The 16,719-nt window shown below is 41.4% G+C and overlaps 1 protein-coding gene across 1 annotated transcript in view; it reads right to left on the bottom strand.

Annotated features, from left to right (window-relative positions):
- Window positions 1-16,719, bottom strand: part of wnt9a (wingless-type MMTV integration site family, member 9A) — a 72,402-nt gene that overhangs the window by 19,421 nt on the left and 36,262 nt on the right. Inside the window, exon 3 of the mRNA XM_060824450.1 lies at window positions 14,345-14,610. Within this exon, the coding sequence (XP_060680433.1) occupies window positions 14,345-14,610 (266 nt within the window). The remainder of the gene's footprint in view (window positions 1-14,344; window positions 14,611-16,719) is intronic.

The following is a 16,719-nucleotide window of genomic DNA, read 5'->3' as shown; positions in this document are numbered from 1 at the left end:
CTGTGTTGCCTACTCACTCACTTGGAACAACCCACCGCCTGTCTCACAGCTGTACCAGCACTAACAGTTGAAACAGCCATGTTCATCACACTCAATTCTTCCATTTGTCTCATTCCTGGAGAAAATGACCCACAATAGGCCGGAAAGGATCAGACTGAGTGTAGGGACCAGGTATTCATCTTCTCGTCCTGTACGGGGAAATGTAAATAAGATCTCACATTTGTAAATATGTAGTCACGTTTTACCATTAGCTGTATGTACAAGATTCCATCTAGCCACAACTGCAACATTGAAGGTACATGGCCCACACTGTTTAAAAGTGAATGAGCAGCCTCTGCATCATATGCAGGCTAAGAGTAAAAGACAGGTGATTGCCACTTTGCCAACTAGACTTCACCTTTCTAAGCATTGAACGTTGCTATTGCTTCACAGGCATTAAATAGGATTCATCCATTATAGAAGCCCTACAGTGTTGAAACAGGCCATTTGCCCAAAAAGTCCACACCAACCCTCCGAAGAGTAACCCACCCAGACCCATTCCCCTACCATATTACTCTACATTTACCCCTGCCTAATGCACCTAACCTGCACATCCCTGAACACTATGAGCAATTTACCATGGCCAATTCACCTGACCTGCACATCTTTGGATAGTGAAAGGAAACCAGAGCACCAGAGGGAACACATGCAGACACAGGGAGAATGTGAAAACTCCACACAGACAGTTCCCCAAGGCTGGAATTGAACCTGGGTCCCTGGCGCTGTGAGGCAACAGTGCTAACAACTGAGCCCACATTACCTTGTCTGATATAGGGAGGAGTGCTTGGGGAAAGAAATTGGATTGCACACAGCTTACAGTTTCAAAAGTTTGGGTGCCTGTCTAATCCCATTGCCCTTTGGAGGGTCTCACGTTGCTTGACTTGAAGCCCCTTCTTTCAGAGAATGATCCATTTTACCTCGTTCACTCTGGATGTGGTTGTATCACTTATTTATTTATAGCACAATGGGAGGAAGCAATGGTTGCTCCTTCAGTGAACCGGAGGCTTGTATCTTTAATATTTCTGAAGTCTCAACTGTAAGCATCCCCTTCCTGTTAGCCTTCATCAATCCTATAGGTTTTGCACCACCCCATGTCCCCAACCAACCTACTTCTCCACGTCTTCATCCATCCAGTTTACTCCTCCTGGCCCAGTCCTACCAAATAAACATGCCAGATCACTCAATGAATGCTCCACACTCTCACACTGCATCACCCTTTCCGCTCCCATATTCTGTTGGCCCCTCATCTTATATCTTAAATACCATAATCTTTTCTGAATCCCAGCATTTGGACTCTAATCCCCACAGCTAAGTTTCCAGCCTTTCTCCTGCAGCAGTGGGCCCTGATAACTGTAAGATGATCTGGAATGGATGGACTCGAAAGCTGACCATGGCCCAGCCTTTTGAGTGACTCAGCCCAGACGACAAGTGACCAAGCCCCTAAACGATCCTTGTACCTGTGCTCTGTGACTTCCAGGACTGATTGCATTGGATGCACAGGACTGACTGTAGCCCAATGCCGGACTGTAAAGGTACTGATCCCCTGATCACAACTGCCCTGATTAACCAACTGAACATGCTCAAGTGCCTCGATTGATATTGGAGGCTGCCCTTCACTTATTGTGCCAGGAACCCCCTGACTGAAAGGTATCACCCTGGCCTTGACTGAGGACTGCTCCTTCAGACTGAGAGATGTGGCTGCTTACCTACAGCGCATGCAATATCTTTGGTGAAGATGAGGCAAACACACAGTGCAGGTGTAATATTGATGTAGCATGGCACTATACAGCAACATTTCCAACCCCTTGTATAAAATACAGCAGTTTGTCATATTTTTATGTCTATGCTAAAGAGAAAGACAAGACAGAAGTGCTGTGATTCTTTATTGTCCAGCTGAGCACCCAAAGTGCAAATAGTATTCCTGCCTTGTTTTACCTATGAGTTTAGTGAGTGGCAAAAAGAGCTTTTTTTTAAAATTCATTCATGGAATGAAGGCATTGCTGTCCAGGCCAGCATTTCTTGCCCATCCTTTGTTGCCCAGTGGGCAGTTAAGAATCAGCCACTTTATTGTACGTCTGCACTCACATGTAGACCAGACCAAGTAAGGATAGCTATTTCCTTCTCTAAAGGACATTAGTGAATCAGGTGGGATTTTCCAACAACGGTCAAGATCATTATTGGACTCTTAATTCCAGTTTGGCGAGTCCTGCAATACATCTTGCTCCAATTCAGGAGTTAGATGCCCATCTTGACATGCATAATATCCCTACAATAGTAAGCCACCGTGCTTTAAAGTGCATCACTGAAGTGCAGAATCAATCTGTAAGTGGATCAGATCAGTGCCACGATGATACTGAGAGGCTGATGTCAACATCAGCAGGCATGAGGTGTGTGCAGATACTGTTAGTGTAACATTCCGAAGACATTGGTACTGGGTGTCCAAGATTGACCTGTGGGTGAGCAAACGGCAAACTAGAATCACTAGGTACCTGCTTGGACTCATGCTGGGAATTCTCAAATCTAGTTTCCATGCAGCGAGTGAGAGAATGAGTGCCCACGTTTAAGGAGGTACGATTCAGTTAATGAGGCTTTTTGCTGGCCACTTATAAGAAACGCATCAAGTTGCGCAATTTGGTTAGGAAAATTAGACTTTTCAGTTTATAATATTGAGGGCCTACACGGACATCTCACCTAATTTTCCAAAGTTTCTCATCCCAATCTATACCATTCAAAGACTCTACCTATAGATTCTCAACAAAGGCATGCAATAGTGCTCACTGCCTAATAGAGTGAATCAACTGCATTGATGTGAATTTCCTGTTCACCATTTGAAGAGGAGAAGGAATTCAAAACAGAGACTGATAATTTTATTTGATTAGTAGTTATGGGGACCTCATGAGAACAATGAGTGTTTTATTAAAATTAGTACTATTTCAAGAAAAAAAAACATCTTTCTGCATTTCAGGACAGCATGCATTAGTGTCCTAGTTGTGTAAGTGAGGACATTATACCCATATATGAAGGGAAATCTCCTGCCAGTAAAATAATGGTGGACCTATTATATATAAATAAATATGGAGCCTTTAATGCTATAATTCTCCTTTGGATAGTTGCAGAAATATAATGAATCCAGAAAAGTTTTTTTTATTTATTCTCAGGATAAGGGAGTCACCACCTAGGCCAGCATTCATGTTCATCCCTAATTGCTTCGAGAGCATGAAGAGTCAACCACATTACGTAGGCTGGATTGTGATTCCAGATGCACAGCAGGGGATGCAGTTTTGTTCCCTAAAGGACATGAGTGAACTAAACATGTTTTTCTAACACTCAATGGTTTCATGATCATCACTCTTAATTCTAGAAGTTGGTGGAATTTAAATTCTAGCATCTACTTTAGCTAGATTCAAACCTGGGGCACAGAACGTTATCTGGTCTCTGGATTAACAGGCCACTGATCGTGGTACTGGGCCATCGCCTCCCTCCTAAATGAAAGAAAGCTTGACCAAGGAGATCATTTTTTAAAAAGAGAATCGTAAAGAGGTGAAGCAAGGGTTGTGAATTCCAGAACTTACAGTCTAGCTGGCTGAAGACACAGCTGCCAAGCTTGGAATAAAGCAAACTGGCACTGCATACGAGGCCAGAAATGGAAGAGTGCAGAGCTCTTAGAGTTTTCGGGATAGAGGACATCAGTAGGATGATAGGGGAGGAGACGGTGGGTGGAATCTGAGCACAGGTTTACAAGATGTAAAATTGAGGCTGAGGAATGAGGAGGCAACCTGGGTAAAATTCATAATGGGAAGGATTAGGATTGCTTGGAGATAGAAAACCATGACAGAGTGTTGGAACAGGAAGATGAGGGGATTGATTCCAAGCCTATGCTGAACAGCACAGGGAGGCTCCTGTAAATGGCTCCAGTATCCCAGACTAGAGAATGCAAAAACAAACCCAGCCTGGCTTGCCCTTTTTGATTACTATCCAGAGCATCAGCCAGTAGGAGTGGACACATAATAAAGTAAGGGCTGGACTGGGTGTGATGCCTTCTATTAGCAAATAGCCTGTTAACCCTCAGTGTCTGAGTGTTCCCCCCTGAAGAAAAGCTACTGAATGAGCTAATGGTATCAGCATGAGCCAGTGCCTTAGGAGAGGAAGAAAGAAAATGGACTTGGCTGATGTACAGGGAGGTGGGGCATAGGCTTAGGTCCAAAATTCCCAGAACATAAATCCATGAATTACCCCACACCGAGTTGCTGAATGTGAACTCACTAATGGGAAGGCCAGGGGTGCAGAACATTATTTTTTTTAAAAAAAAGGTGAAACAGGAAAATCTGATTGTTAATAATTAGATCTAAAAGCATTGCAATTCCAACAGCCAATCAGCAAATTCTTAATGAATAAAAATGGTAATTGTATCATTCTCCAAACTTTCCCTAGAACATATCACCCAGAAAAGTGTGTAAGCACCACACATTAAATTGTGGCACCTCCTTTCATAACTTTGGCCTCCAGCATCCAAGTTCATGAAGGCCATAAGTGAGTTCCTATGTACATCTGACAGCCTTTCAGTTGAAGGGCTGAAGTAGTTCAGATTCTACAAAACCACTGTAGTCCAGTTTCTCCAGTCAAGAGCCCAATCAGAACAGAGTCTGATTTGTAGGATCACCATCTGGTGCCCTATCCAACATTTCTCCCTCAACCAACACCATATAAACAAATCATTTATCTCACTAGTGTGCAAATGGTTGCTGATTTCAAATACTCAGGAGGGATGTGAGCCTTCAGAATTCTCTAGCTCAGAGGACTGTGAAATCTCAATCTGTATGTTTAAGGGTAGAGACTGATAAATTTCTGATTACCAGTTCTTTCCAGGGTTAAAGAATGCGGTTGGTAACAGACATTAATGTGGTCAGTCAGACTTGATTGTACGGAATAGTGTGGTCGGCTTTACAAGCTAAAGGACCTACTCCTTTTCCTTTGTTCCGAACAACAATGACAAAACTTTGAACATTTTGAATGGCAATAGTGTACTTGGGACATTTGGAGGACTCAAAGACATTTATACGGGGAGTTATTTCTTACGATGGAGTAAGGCATGGCAAACCTTTCGATAAAAAAAAGAGGCAGAGGACAATATTTGTCCAATGGTCATGCCAGTGAAAAGGATTTGAAACCCTTGGACAGTTAAGATTTGTATTAACATCATATACTCCCTAACTGTAGGATGTAAATCTCCCATTCTGTATCAAAAACAGATCTCAATTCCCAACTTACCCAAACACAACCGTAATCACCTCCCCAAACTCAGTTTCAGAGGTCAAGTCTGAAGATAATATATTGGAGACGTGTATTAACTAGAGTTTGAGTTTCCATGTAATTTATATTAAATTGGGCTTAATTAAGATCCTTTAATTAGAGATAGAAAGCTCCTTTTGCTGAGCTTTATAGAATGAGAACATTAAGAATTTGAAACATATAGCTGAATTTCTGATGTTCACTCAATGTTTCCACTCTGGTTCAGAACTAAAATCTTAGTCCATTATCCTTTCAGATCGAGTTCCTAAGGTTCAAACCCAATGAAATCTCAGACAAAATGAAGGATCATGCAACAAACGAAGGGCAAAATATTGTGTTTTTATTTCTGAGGACAAGAAGCCAAAGTTAAAATGTTCCAAATTCAACATACTCTTCTTTGGAAGTCAAGCAAAAGGAGCATTAGAAATTGAAAGAAACAATTGTTACCTCCTACAAAAACTACTTCATTTCCAGAACTGCTCAAACATTGGATTCATACCTGCAGTTTCATAATAATATTCAATAATTTTGAGTGAGTGAAACTAGGGAAATTATATCATTTCTTAAAATGTGAGGATCACTAGGTTGTGTGGGAGGGAATTCTATGAAAAAAAGACCCTGGTGGGCATTGTGGACAAGTCTCCTTGCAGTGCTCAAGCTGTGGAACAGAAGATAATCAAAAGATAGAAAAAAGGCATAAAAAAGGCACTATCACAATAATCATAGGGAATATTCACATGTATGTGGACTGGGAAAATCAGGTTGGTAGCAGATCAAGGAGAGGAATTTATGAAACGTCTACAAGATTTTTGAAGCATTTTGTGGTAGAGCACATTAGGGAACAGGCAATTCTGAATTTGTTGATGTGTAATGAGGCAGACTTGACAACTTAGGGTGAAAGAACCCAAGGGGGAATTGACCATGATATGATGCAATTTACACTGCAGTTTGAAGGGAGAAGCTGGAATCTGATGTAATACAAAAAGGTAACTACAAAGACATGAGGGAAGAGCTGGCTAGAGTTGATTGGAAGGGGAACCTAGCACAGAAGAAGGAGCAGCAATGGTAGGAGTTTTGAAGGTGATTTAGGAGGTACATAAGAAATTAATACCATAGAAGAGAAAACATACTAAAACAAAAAAGGAGGATGAGATAACCATAGCTGACATGGGAAGTCAGGGGCAACATAAAAGTGAAAGGAAAAGGATATAATGTGGTGAAGATTGGGAAGCATTTAAAATTCAGAGGATAGCTACATGGAGGGGGAGGGGGGGGGGAGCGGTAAGGAAAACCAATGAAATAGAAGAGTCAGCCAGTTAGTAATAAGCAAGGATGATTGCAAGAGTACTTTTAGGTATCTAAAAAGCAAAAAAGAGCATTGGACTGCTGGAAAATGAGGCCAGAGAAGTATGAGGATCAAAAAAAAAAAACAGCAGAGGAACTGAATTTGGTCCTTTGCACTAGTCTTCATGGTGGAAAATGCCTGTAGCAGACCAGAACTTCAGGAGAGTCAGGGGCAGAGGTGAGTTTATTGGCCATCACTAAAGGAGAAGGTGCTGGGGACGCTGAAGGTTCTGAAACTGAATAAATCAGCCAGACTAGATGGATTATAGCCCAGAGTTCTGAAAGAAATATCAGTGAAGATTGTAGAGGCATGTGATCATCTTTCAGGAATCACTGGAGTCAGAGAGAAGCTCTGAGGTCTGGAAAATGGCTAATGTAACACCCTTCTTTAAGAAAGGATAGACACAAAGGACAGAAAACTCTAGGCTGGTTACCCTGACCTTGGCCGTTGGTGATTATTTGGAGTCTATTAAGGCTGAGATTGTGGAGTATTTGGAAAATAGGGCAGAGTCAGCATGGCTTCGTCAAGGGGTGGTCACGTCTGACAAATCTGTTAGAATTCTTTGAGGACGTGATACGTAAGTTAGACAAAAGAGAGCCAGCGTGTGAAATCTATTTGGATTTCCAAAAGGAAATTGACATGGAGCCATACATGAGGCTTCTGAATAAGAAAGCCCTTCAGTATTAGGGACAAGTACTGGCATAGAGGATTGGTTGATGAGCAGAAGGCAAAGAGAGGAATAAAGGGGGATTTTTCAAATGACAAAAAATACTACAACTATTCACATTATGAATTAATAATGGGGATGAAGGAAGGGATTTCTTAAAATGTTTGCAGATGATCCAAAGATAATAGATAGAATATGTTGAGGGGAGGGGGGGGGGGGGGGGGGGGAGGCAAGGGGGAGAGAGGATGCTGAAGGACTTGGAAAGATTAGGCAAATGGGTAAAGAAGTGGCAGATGGAATACAATGTGGGGCAGTGAGGTTAGCATTTTGGTAGAAAGAATAAAAAGGTATAGACTATTTTTAAAAACAGGCAATGGCTTTGGAAATCTGAAGTGCAAACAGACTTGGGAATCCAAGTTGAGAATTCAAGGTCAATGTGCAGATAAATGAATGTTGGCATTTATTTTAAGACAGCTAGAATATAAGAGCAGAGGTGTACTGCTGAAACTATATAAAAGGGCTGGTCAGAACACATTTGGAATATTGTGAGCATTTAAGAAAGAATGTTTTGGTTTTGAAGGGGGTTCAGAGAAGGTTTACAAGAATGATCTCAGGGATGAAGAGCTTGACATACAAGTTGTTGTGTAGGAGTCAAGATCTGTTCTTGGAGGTTAGAAGGTGGAGGGGGGAAATTGGATTGAAATGTATATGATAACGAGAGACCTGGGCAGAGTGAATGTGGAGAAGATGTCTCGACTAGTAGGAACCAAGGGCAGAGCCTCAGTGAAGGATGATGCTTTGGACTCAGGCAAGGAGGGATTTCTTCAGCCAGATGGTGGTGAATCTGTGGAATACAGGGGACTGTAGAGGCCAAATCATAGAGTGTATTTAAGACAAAGTTCTGATTGGTAAGGAGATCAAGGTTTATGGGGAGAAGGTAGGAGAATAGGTTTGAGGAATATATTAGCCATAAGTGAATGGCAGAGCAGAACTAACAGGTCAAATAGCCTAGTTTTGCTCCTTGATCTTGTAGTTTTATGATCCATTGGACCAAGGCTCAGTGAAGTCAACATCTGGAATCAGCAAAGGCTGTTATGGAGTATACCTTAAAGTTGGCATAAAAAAATGACTTCGTGGATCACACACCAGTTAAAAAAGATACCAAATGTTACAAAACCTTTCACCATGGAAGTGGACAGTTTGTAATGTGATTTTTATGCCCAAACACATTCAAAATCTATGCCTGCTGTGTCAAATGCACATCCATCTAGTTCCCTCCTGAACTTGTCTATTCATAATCTGATAGTTAAAACCAAGCTGGTTAAAAATGACTCTAGGATAAAGAATTTGGATTTATATAATCACATTATCACACTTCAAAAACCCAGTATGCAGTGATGAGACCAAGAGTTTCCTGAGTTAGTTGTACCTGTACTTCAGCAACTATAGCAGTGAAACAGCTACAGCTCTGAAGAGAGTCAGCCTAAATAGGTGAAGGCAGCAGAACAAATGTTTACAGAGTACCAAGTAGCTATGAAACAGGAAAACAACTCATTTTCTTTGACCAATATACCAAACAGATTTCCTGCTTGGTTTGCAGTTTTTGACTTCTATCTAAGCACCTTGACCAAACCAAAAAAAAAGTGTGAATTGTAGCACGGAGTGGGGAAACCTCCCATCCCTCAATCAAGAAGATGGAAAGCATGACGGTGGCACCTCTGACAGTACAGCACTCCATTACTCTGCTGAAGTTGACGCTTACATTGGAGATTAAAGTCCTGGATTGAGATTAAACTCAGTCTTCAAACTCAGATGTCAAAATGTGATCAACTGAAATACTTAGGTTAAAAAAGTGAGCGCTGGCACAGCTAAATAAAATGATGCAGACTCAAACAGGCTGCCTCCCTTTCCAAATGGCATTATCTGCCCCACCCTCTCCATCTCCCTTCCTGTAGTCCATAGGAAGATTTCTGGAATACATTACCATTTATCAGCACATAATAAAAGAAAACAATTACATGTCTCAAGTTTTATTAGAATCAGATGTGCTCTTTAAAATGTAAAGGAATTTAAGAAAAAAAAAAGATTTAAAAAATATAAACATCACAGGACAAATTTCTGGAATAACAAGACTACAGATCAGAACCAGCCTTCTTGAAAAGCTGCCAAAAAGCAGCTTTAGAACTACTGCCAATTTTTAAAAAATAGTATCAGAGATCAAAGAATGTCCCGGTAAAGAGAACAGGCCATTCAGCCCATTGATCCTGTGTTGCTTTCACCCACAAGCTACCTGCTCTCCAATGCACCTTCACATTGGATCTCCTGTGTACTGCACATGATCCATATGATGTTTTGTGTAATAAGGACAAGATTGTTACACCATGTAGCATGCTCCTTTTTGAAAACTCACATGGGATGTGAGTACCTCTGGAAAGGCTGGAATTTATTGTCCAACCTGAACTGAATTTGAGAAAGGTGATGGTGAACAGACTTCCTGAACTACTGCAGGTCATGTGATGAAAGCACATTCAGTGCTATTATGGATGGAGTTCCAGGATTTTGACACAGCAGCAAAAGGAACAGTGAAATATTTCTAAAATAGCACATGGAGAGAGAAATATTGGGGAACTGTGCCAATGCAGCTGCTGCCCTTGTCCTTCTAGGCATAGAGATGTTGTGTTTGAAAGGCGCTGTTGAAGACAGCCTTGGCAAATGGTTGCAATTCATCTTGTAGCTGGTTCACACCACAGCATTTGTGATGGAGGGTGTAAATTATTCAGGGGTTAGATGGGGTGCCAAATAGGTAGTTTTGTCCTGGACACAGTTGAGCTTTTCAAGTGGATAATATTTCAGTCCTGACCTGTGCTTTGCAGGTGAAAAAGTTCTGAGGAGTCAGGAAGTGACATGCTGCAGAATTCCTAGCTTGACACACTTTTGTAGCATCAGTGATGTGACTGATTCATATAAATGTTTGATCCATAGTGGTGACAAGGATATTGATGGTAAGCGATTCAGATGTGCTTGCAAGGTCTTTAGATGCTGTTGATACTTGTCAAATACCAGCCTAAGTCTGAAAGGTTTCCAGGTTTTCATGCAGGTAAGACTATTTCATTATCAGGGGAGTTGCAAATGAACAATGCACAGAGTTAATCATGTCCAATTCAGATTATAGGTTGGAGGCAAGCTCGTTAATAAAACAGCTGGCCTATGACACTACCCTCAGGTTTTCCTACAGATATTCTGGGAGAAAGATGACTAATCTTCAACAATCACAAATGTTATGGCATAGAACGTAAATATTCAGCCCAATGTGTCAGCAACCACAACCAGTTTCCTTCAGTCAATGGAGAGTTTACCCCAGTTCTCACTGACTTCAATTTACCAGTGGCCCGTGATGTTACATTCAAAGGCCTGACTGGAATCCAGTTCTTTTGTCTATGTTTGGACCCAGATGATAAATGATGGCTCAAGCAACCGACTGTGTAGACCAATTGGCAGTAATTGAATGTATTACATTTACACTTTTTATTCAGGACAAGACAAGGATGGACAATTTTCTAGTTTATCATAACTTTTTTTCCATATTGGTTCTCACCCAAATCTGTTGGGTCTTTCAGGGGCAAGTCAAGTAGTTCAGTAATGGTGATGCTGAAAACTGAAGTCCCTCACTCACAGCAGTCTTTCCCCGGTTGTTCATGGTACTTCATCCAAAGGGTGTTCGACATGCACTCTTTCATTGAGGGAGGGTGGAGGACAGCAATTACTGAGGGGTCTCCTTGCCCATGTTTGTTCCAATGTCATGAGACTTCATGGGGCAGACAGTAATGTCTAGAACTCCCAGGACAACTCCCTCCTGACTGTATATCTCCTAACAGGATAGTTCTACAGCTAATGGTGGAGGAGTTGGGAACACTTGAGAAATCCATGGCTGAGTCAGATTAAGTAAAACAGTCGACTGAACAGCTGATCAAATTTTGGCTGAAGAGCCCAGGTGGTTTCAAGATTTACAGGTCTGGTGAGACTGTGCCTGCAGCACAGTTTGATGTCAGGTAGTCTGTACAATTGGATTAGTTTAGCAATGATTTTGGTAATCGGAGAGGCTTGCAAGTTCATTTCAGAAAGCAGTCATGAACAAACCACATTGCTTTGGGTCTGGAGTTACATGTAAATCAGACAGGGTATGGAGACAGTTTTTTTTCCCTAAAGAGTGTGAAGGAGAAGTAGAGTTTTCAAACAATAAGCTAATTTTATAAAATAACCATTGTGCCTTGGCAGCAGAATTAAAAAAAAAGCAATAACAATCATGTTTAACCAGGCCTGTCAAGATGACAAAAGACTAATTGATTTCAATATGACCAGAGACTATTTAACTTCTATTAGGAATGGGCAAAACCAGGTGAATGTAAAATCCCATCTCCAAATTGAGAAACCCATTGTTGAGTAGTGACATTCTTATTTTAAATATATTCACACCATTTACACTTTGGGGTGCGCTATGACACATGTAAATTGGAACACAGATTGTTTAGCGAAACACTGATCACCAGCCATCTAGATTACTTCCAGGTAGTTGCATGGGATAGTTTGCTAATTAATCTCTATACATCAGTTTATAATTCACATGCCATTAACTGTCTAGCAAGTTGGTAGTAATCCATATGGTGCATCTTTCAAGAAACTCCAGTCTGTCTTGAGTAGGAGAGGTGGATCAGAAATCTAGAAATTGGATTGTGCCCAAACTTGCGGGTTGAGGAGCAGTATTCATTGAATGTGTGGATGAAACAATGGCAGGAAATTGCTGTGCAACTTGTTATTACTAATCTGTTGACACTTGGGGGGGGGGGGGGGCAGAGGATGCTGTCCATCACCGCAGCATTGTAGCCCTTAGTGGTATTTACAAGGGAGGCGAGTTGTTGCAAGGCATGCTTTAGGCTGTGTGAAGTCATCTTCTACATTACTTAAACCTCATGTCTTCCACTGTGGCTATACAATATTGAGGCTTGGAAGATTGGATCCATCTTGGAACCAGGTTTTCATCTGCTAAGCTGCAGCAACAATCAGAGCTTCGTGATGTGCTAACATGGAGGTGGACACAATCGGCTAGTTGGGGGAGGCCTTTTAAAAAAAATGGGATATGATGGGTACAAAGCAAACCAGTTTAGAAGAGGAATTTTCCTGTTGTAGTCCTAGTGTTTCCACAGCTCTTCAGCTTCATGACAAATTGAATGGGAGGACCTCCTCTTTGCACAGATTCACCACCCCACCCTCCCCTCCCCCCCCCTCCCCCCGCCATGTCCTGTACCACTATATCTAGTCTAAGTTATTGTCTGTGTAGATGGCCTGGTTACAAAGGGGAGGAAGGAATGAAATTGAGCCAGAAGAATTCTAGCATTGAAATTTAGACAGGTGGTCTACTTAATGCACAGGAACAGAGTGGAAACGGAATGTCAGAAGGCTGGGGCTGTAATAAAAGAACAACATTGGTATGAATTCCTTCAAGCAGTTTGCTCCAAAACTGGGAGCTGGAAGCATTCCCTCTGCTTTTTCGCCCCCTGCCTAACTGAATGCATTTCTACTTTAGATTGGTCTCTTTACAAGCTCGACATTTGCATCAAAAAACAAACTTAAAAGCTGTATTAGGTTCTCAGTACTACAAAGGCAAATAGTTTGGCAACTCTTGGGTTTTATTAAAGTCAGCTGCGTGCTGCAGAGTCCCACGGTGATATCAAAATCCAGGAGTGGCCATGCACCCCTTGATTAAAGATGGAGTTAGCTTTTAAGAAAGCCTTCCTCGAAAGCATTTGGCAGTTTGATTTTTCATCTGGTGTGATGGTGCAACTCAACTCATGGACAGAAGACCCCCATTACCGACACATGAAATTACTACAAAAACAGCTGTGTGCAACTTACCACCCTTCGGCTAATGGTTAACAAGACCTTCTAATCCTTCTGGCACATAAAAGCACAACTAAATAAAAAAAATCCTGCTCTGACAATTGTGCCCTTTAACTAGACAGAATACCAGGTCATAATTGTCAAATCAGAAGTAGGAATGGGCTCATTTGGTGGAAGACTTTCCTCCAGAGTCAAAATATTGTCATCTCAAATCGCAAAACAGAATCAGGCTGGAATTTCAGTGTTATAGTTATGAGCTTTAAACATTTTCAGAGGTACTGGATGAGGCATTTGATAGATCTTTAAAATCCCTTAAAAATCAAAAAAAGAACAGAATTCTTATGTCTCAGCCAATGTTCCTCCCTCAAAAAGGGAAAATGTTGCTTCAAAATTTGTCATTACTGTTTGCAGAATGTTGCCGCGCGCATTTATTTTCATGCGTTTCGAAATTAATTCATTGCAATAATTATTATTATTGTGGACTGTGATCCATGTTAGCGAGGATAGCATTTACTTCCTATCTATGAGAAACTGGTTGTAGTCATTTCTGAACTGCTGAAACTTTAGTTGATTTTACTCCATCTACACTGGTAAGGAATACATCCCAAATTCACACTTATGTTTTGTGTGTTGGGGCTTATTTGTGGTTCCACAACACTTCTGAAACCTTGTTGTTCATTTTAAACCCCTGAAATGCTAAGATGGGCATTCTTCTGCACTCTGGGTGTGAGGGCTTGTCAGAATGATCAGAGTAGGCTGCTTGTACAGCTCATCATTCACCTTGTATATACCATAGACATGAGAAATACTGAATCAAGTTTGGGAAAATGCACCTGCATTTCAATAGAACAGTGCTTTTCCAGCTTCAGACTGAACCTTGGAATCTTATTTCATTGCATAAACAGCCAAAGATTCTTAGAAACATGTGGCAAGGAACAGAGGAACTGGAACAGGGTCATTTTCTTTCCATTGAGTATGAAACATTAGCTTGATGTGCTCAAACCCTGGAGCAAGACTACCATGACCTCATAAAAGTTAAACATTTGTGTTGCTTTCAGAACACTACGGATTCAATCACCCTTCAAAACAAAGTCAGCTTGGTCACTCACCTTGACACCAACGTTGGTATTGTGCAGATCTACACGGGCTCGTAAATCTTTGTTGGATTTCTTTTGTCCCATAAATTCTTTGACAAACTTGTTGCTGTACTTGAGATTGTCCCCACAGCCGCCCCACTGCCAAGCTTCCCGGTTTTCCAAGTCAGGAGCTTCATCACAGGTACATCGCTCCATTCGTCCAGCACTGCAAGCTTTGGCAAGGGCATGAGTCAATCCAGCAGAAGAGATGGCATATAGGAAGGCAGTCTCTTTAAAACCTTGGAGAGAAACAAAATCAATGAATTTTTCTTGGTATTAAACGTGGATCGGAGTATTTAAAGCAATGATAGGTTTTGCTTGTCATCCAGAATGTTTGGTTCAGTCTTAGAGTTGAAAAGCCAGGAGTTTAAAGGCAGAAAGCATGACAGAAGTGAAGAGGCTGATTTCAAATTATACCATGAGTCTCTCTTTCAAGGCTTGAGGAACTAGACTAACAATCCAGTACATCACTGAACAAAAGCTGCACTGACCAGAGTGTTGACTTTCAGATGCATTAATGAAAATATTCTCACAGGATCTTTTACATGAGAAGGGAGTTTAACCAATATTTTAGCCAATACTGAGAATCATAGAGGCTTACAGTTAAAAATGACCCCTTCAGCCCATTGAGTCTGCAAAGGAAAACTAACTATTCTTATTCATCAAACATCACCAAAACAGATTACCTGGTTACTCTTTGGAGAGACTTTGCTGTGCAGGAATTGACAGCTAAATATTTTACATCACAGTATTTCTAATGAAGGCACCATAAGTTAATGCAGCCCAGATGACATTATTCTAGGTTTCATCTCTGCTCTTAGTGAGGGTGCCGTGCAGAGCCAGACACAGGCTCTACCCAGAGTAGTGAAAAATGCCAGTAGTGGAATCCCACAGGATACAGTTGGCTGCCATCTGCAGCCTTTTTCATAGTGGGGATGGCAACAGTCTTTTTAATGTTGACACTAAACAATTCGTTTTCTTCTGTTATTGCCCATCTCAGAGGCATCTCAGTATCAATCCTGGGCATGAACTTTGGGCCAGATTTTCTAGAATGGGGCAGTCAGCTGAATTGCCACTCTGTTCCTATTATTGCTGCATCAAGAAAGAGCTCCATATTCCTGGCAGGAGATTCCAATTATGCATCATGCAAAAATACAGAGTGGCCTGCTAATCAAACTGTGTCCTTGTACCGAGGGAGGGGAGGCAAACAACACTCCATTTTGCACAGCAGTGTTGCAGTATTGTCTGATTTTAATATCCAGCAGCACGAACAGCAACATTGATAGCTCCTGTGAAAGACTAAGTGTATAATGCAAGTGTGAGGTTAAAGTGTCAAGTAGTTAGGTACCTTGGATCTTCCAGAAATCAAGAGCCAAGAGCACTCCCATTGAGCCATAGATCACTTCTCAGCACATAGGTATGGCCTTGAATTCTAGGGTTGCTTGGCTAGGAGGGAAATCGTGGCGAGTGGGGAAATTTATATTTAATGCCTTGGCCAATGTAATGGATTGTGGGATAGGTATTTTAATGGTGGGGGGGAAAGAGAGGGAACGGCATTTGTAGGAGCCCATGACATGCTGGGAGATGGCTTCCAGCCCCAATTTCCCTGAACAGTCACACTGGTAGCCTCCCATTCAGTATGTGGGGATTTTTCACCACTGGTAATGTATTGGTAGCCTTGGTGAATTTTCTTCAATATTAAATTTATATAATTTTAAATATCACCCAACAACTTCTATTCAATGAATCACCAATTCATATCTAGACTCAGCACTGGGAAACTTCCCCAGCAGGGGTTGTTACACTGGGAGCTGTCATAATGCAGCTCTCTTTTCTCCCCCACAGTCTCAACCAGTCTATGCTGTATGGCAGTGACATTAAATCTAACCAACAAACCCAAAACTCACCCCACCTTCTGACAAGACTTACATTAACCGGAACCCGAGAATGAAAAATAAAAATCAGGCTCAAGAGACCAACTGGAGAGAGAGTGAACACAAAGGCCAACTGATTAACTATACAGTTAGATTCAACACAAGTGAAAAATCCTTAGAGGCAAGATGGTGCCAAAGAATGGCAACACAGTACTGTGGTGGTAGGTCGAAGGGAAGCAAAGCTGACCCAATGCTTCATGCTGCTGTTGGTCTCAGCATCAGACCCAGGCCCATGGCTAAGCACTGAAGGACTGCAATGTGGAATTTTTAAACTTCATTCCTCCTAACTTTATATTCTGTCTGCTTTACTTCTGCATTAGAAGATGGTGGTGGAGAGCATTGACATCATGCAATACTCTTCACTATTGTAACAATTCATTTTTGATTTATTTATTGCCACATGCAAAGGAGATG

Source organism: Hemiscyllium ocellatum, chromosome 4 (genome assembly GCF_020745735.1).
Source record: "Hemiscyllium ocellatum isolate sHemOce1 chromosome 4, sHemOce1.pat.X.cur, whole genome shotgun sequence".
Lineage (NCBI taxonomy): Eukaryota > Metazoa > Chordata > Chondrichthyes > Orectolobiformes > Hemiscylliidae > Hemiscyllium > Hemiscyllium ocellatum.
The sequence above is the reverse complement of the archived record's forward strand: the minus strand, read 5'-3'. Positions and strand labels throughout refer to the sequence as shown.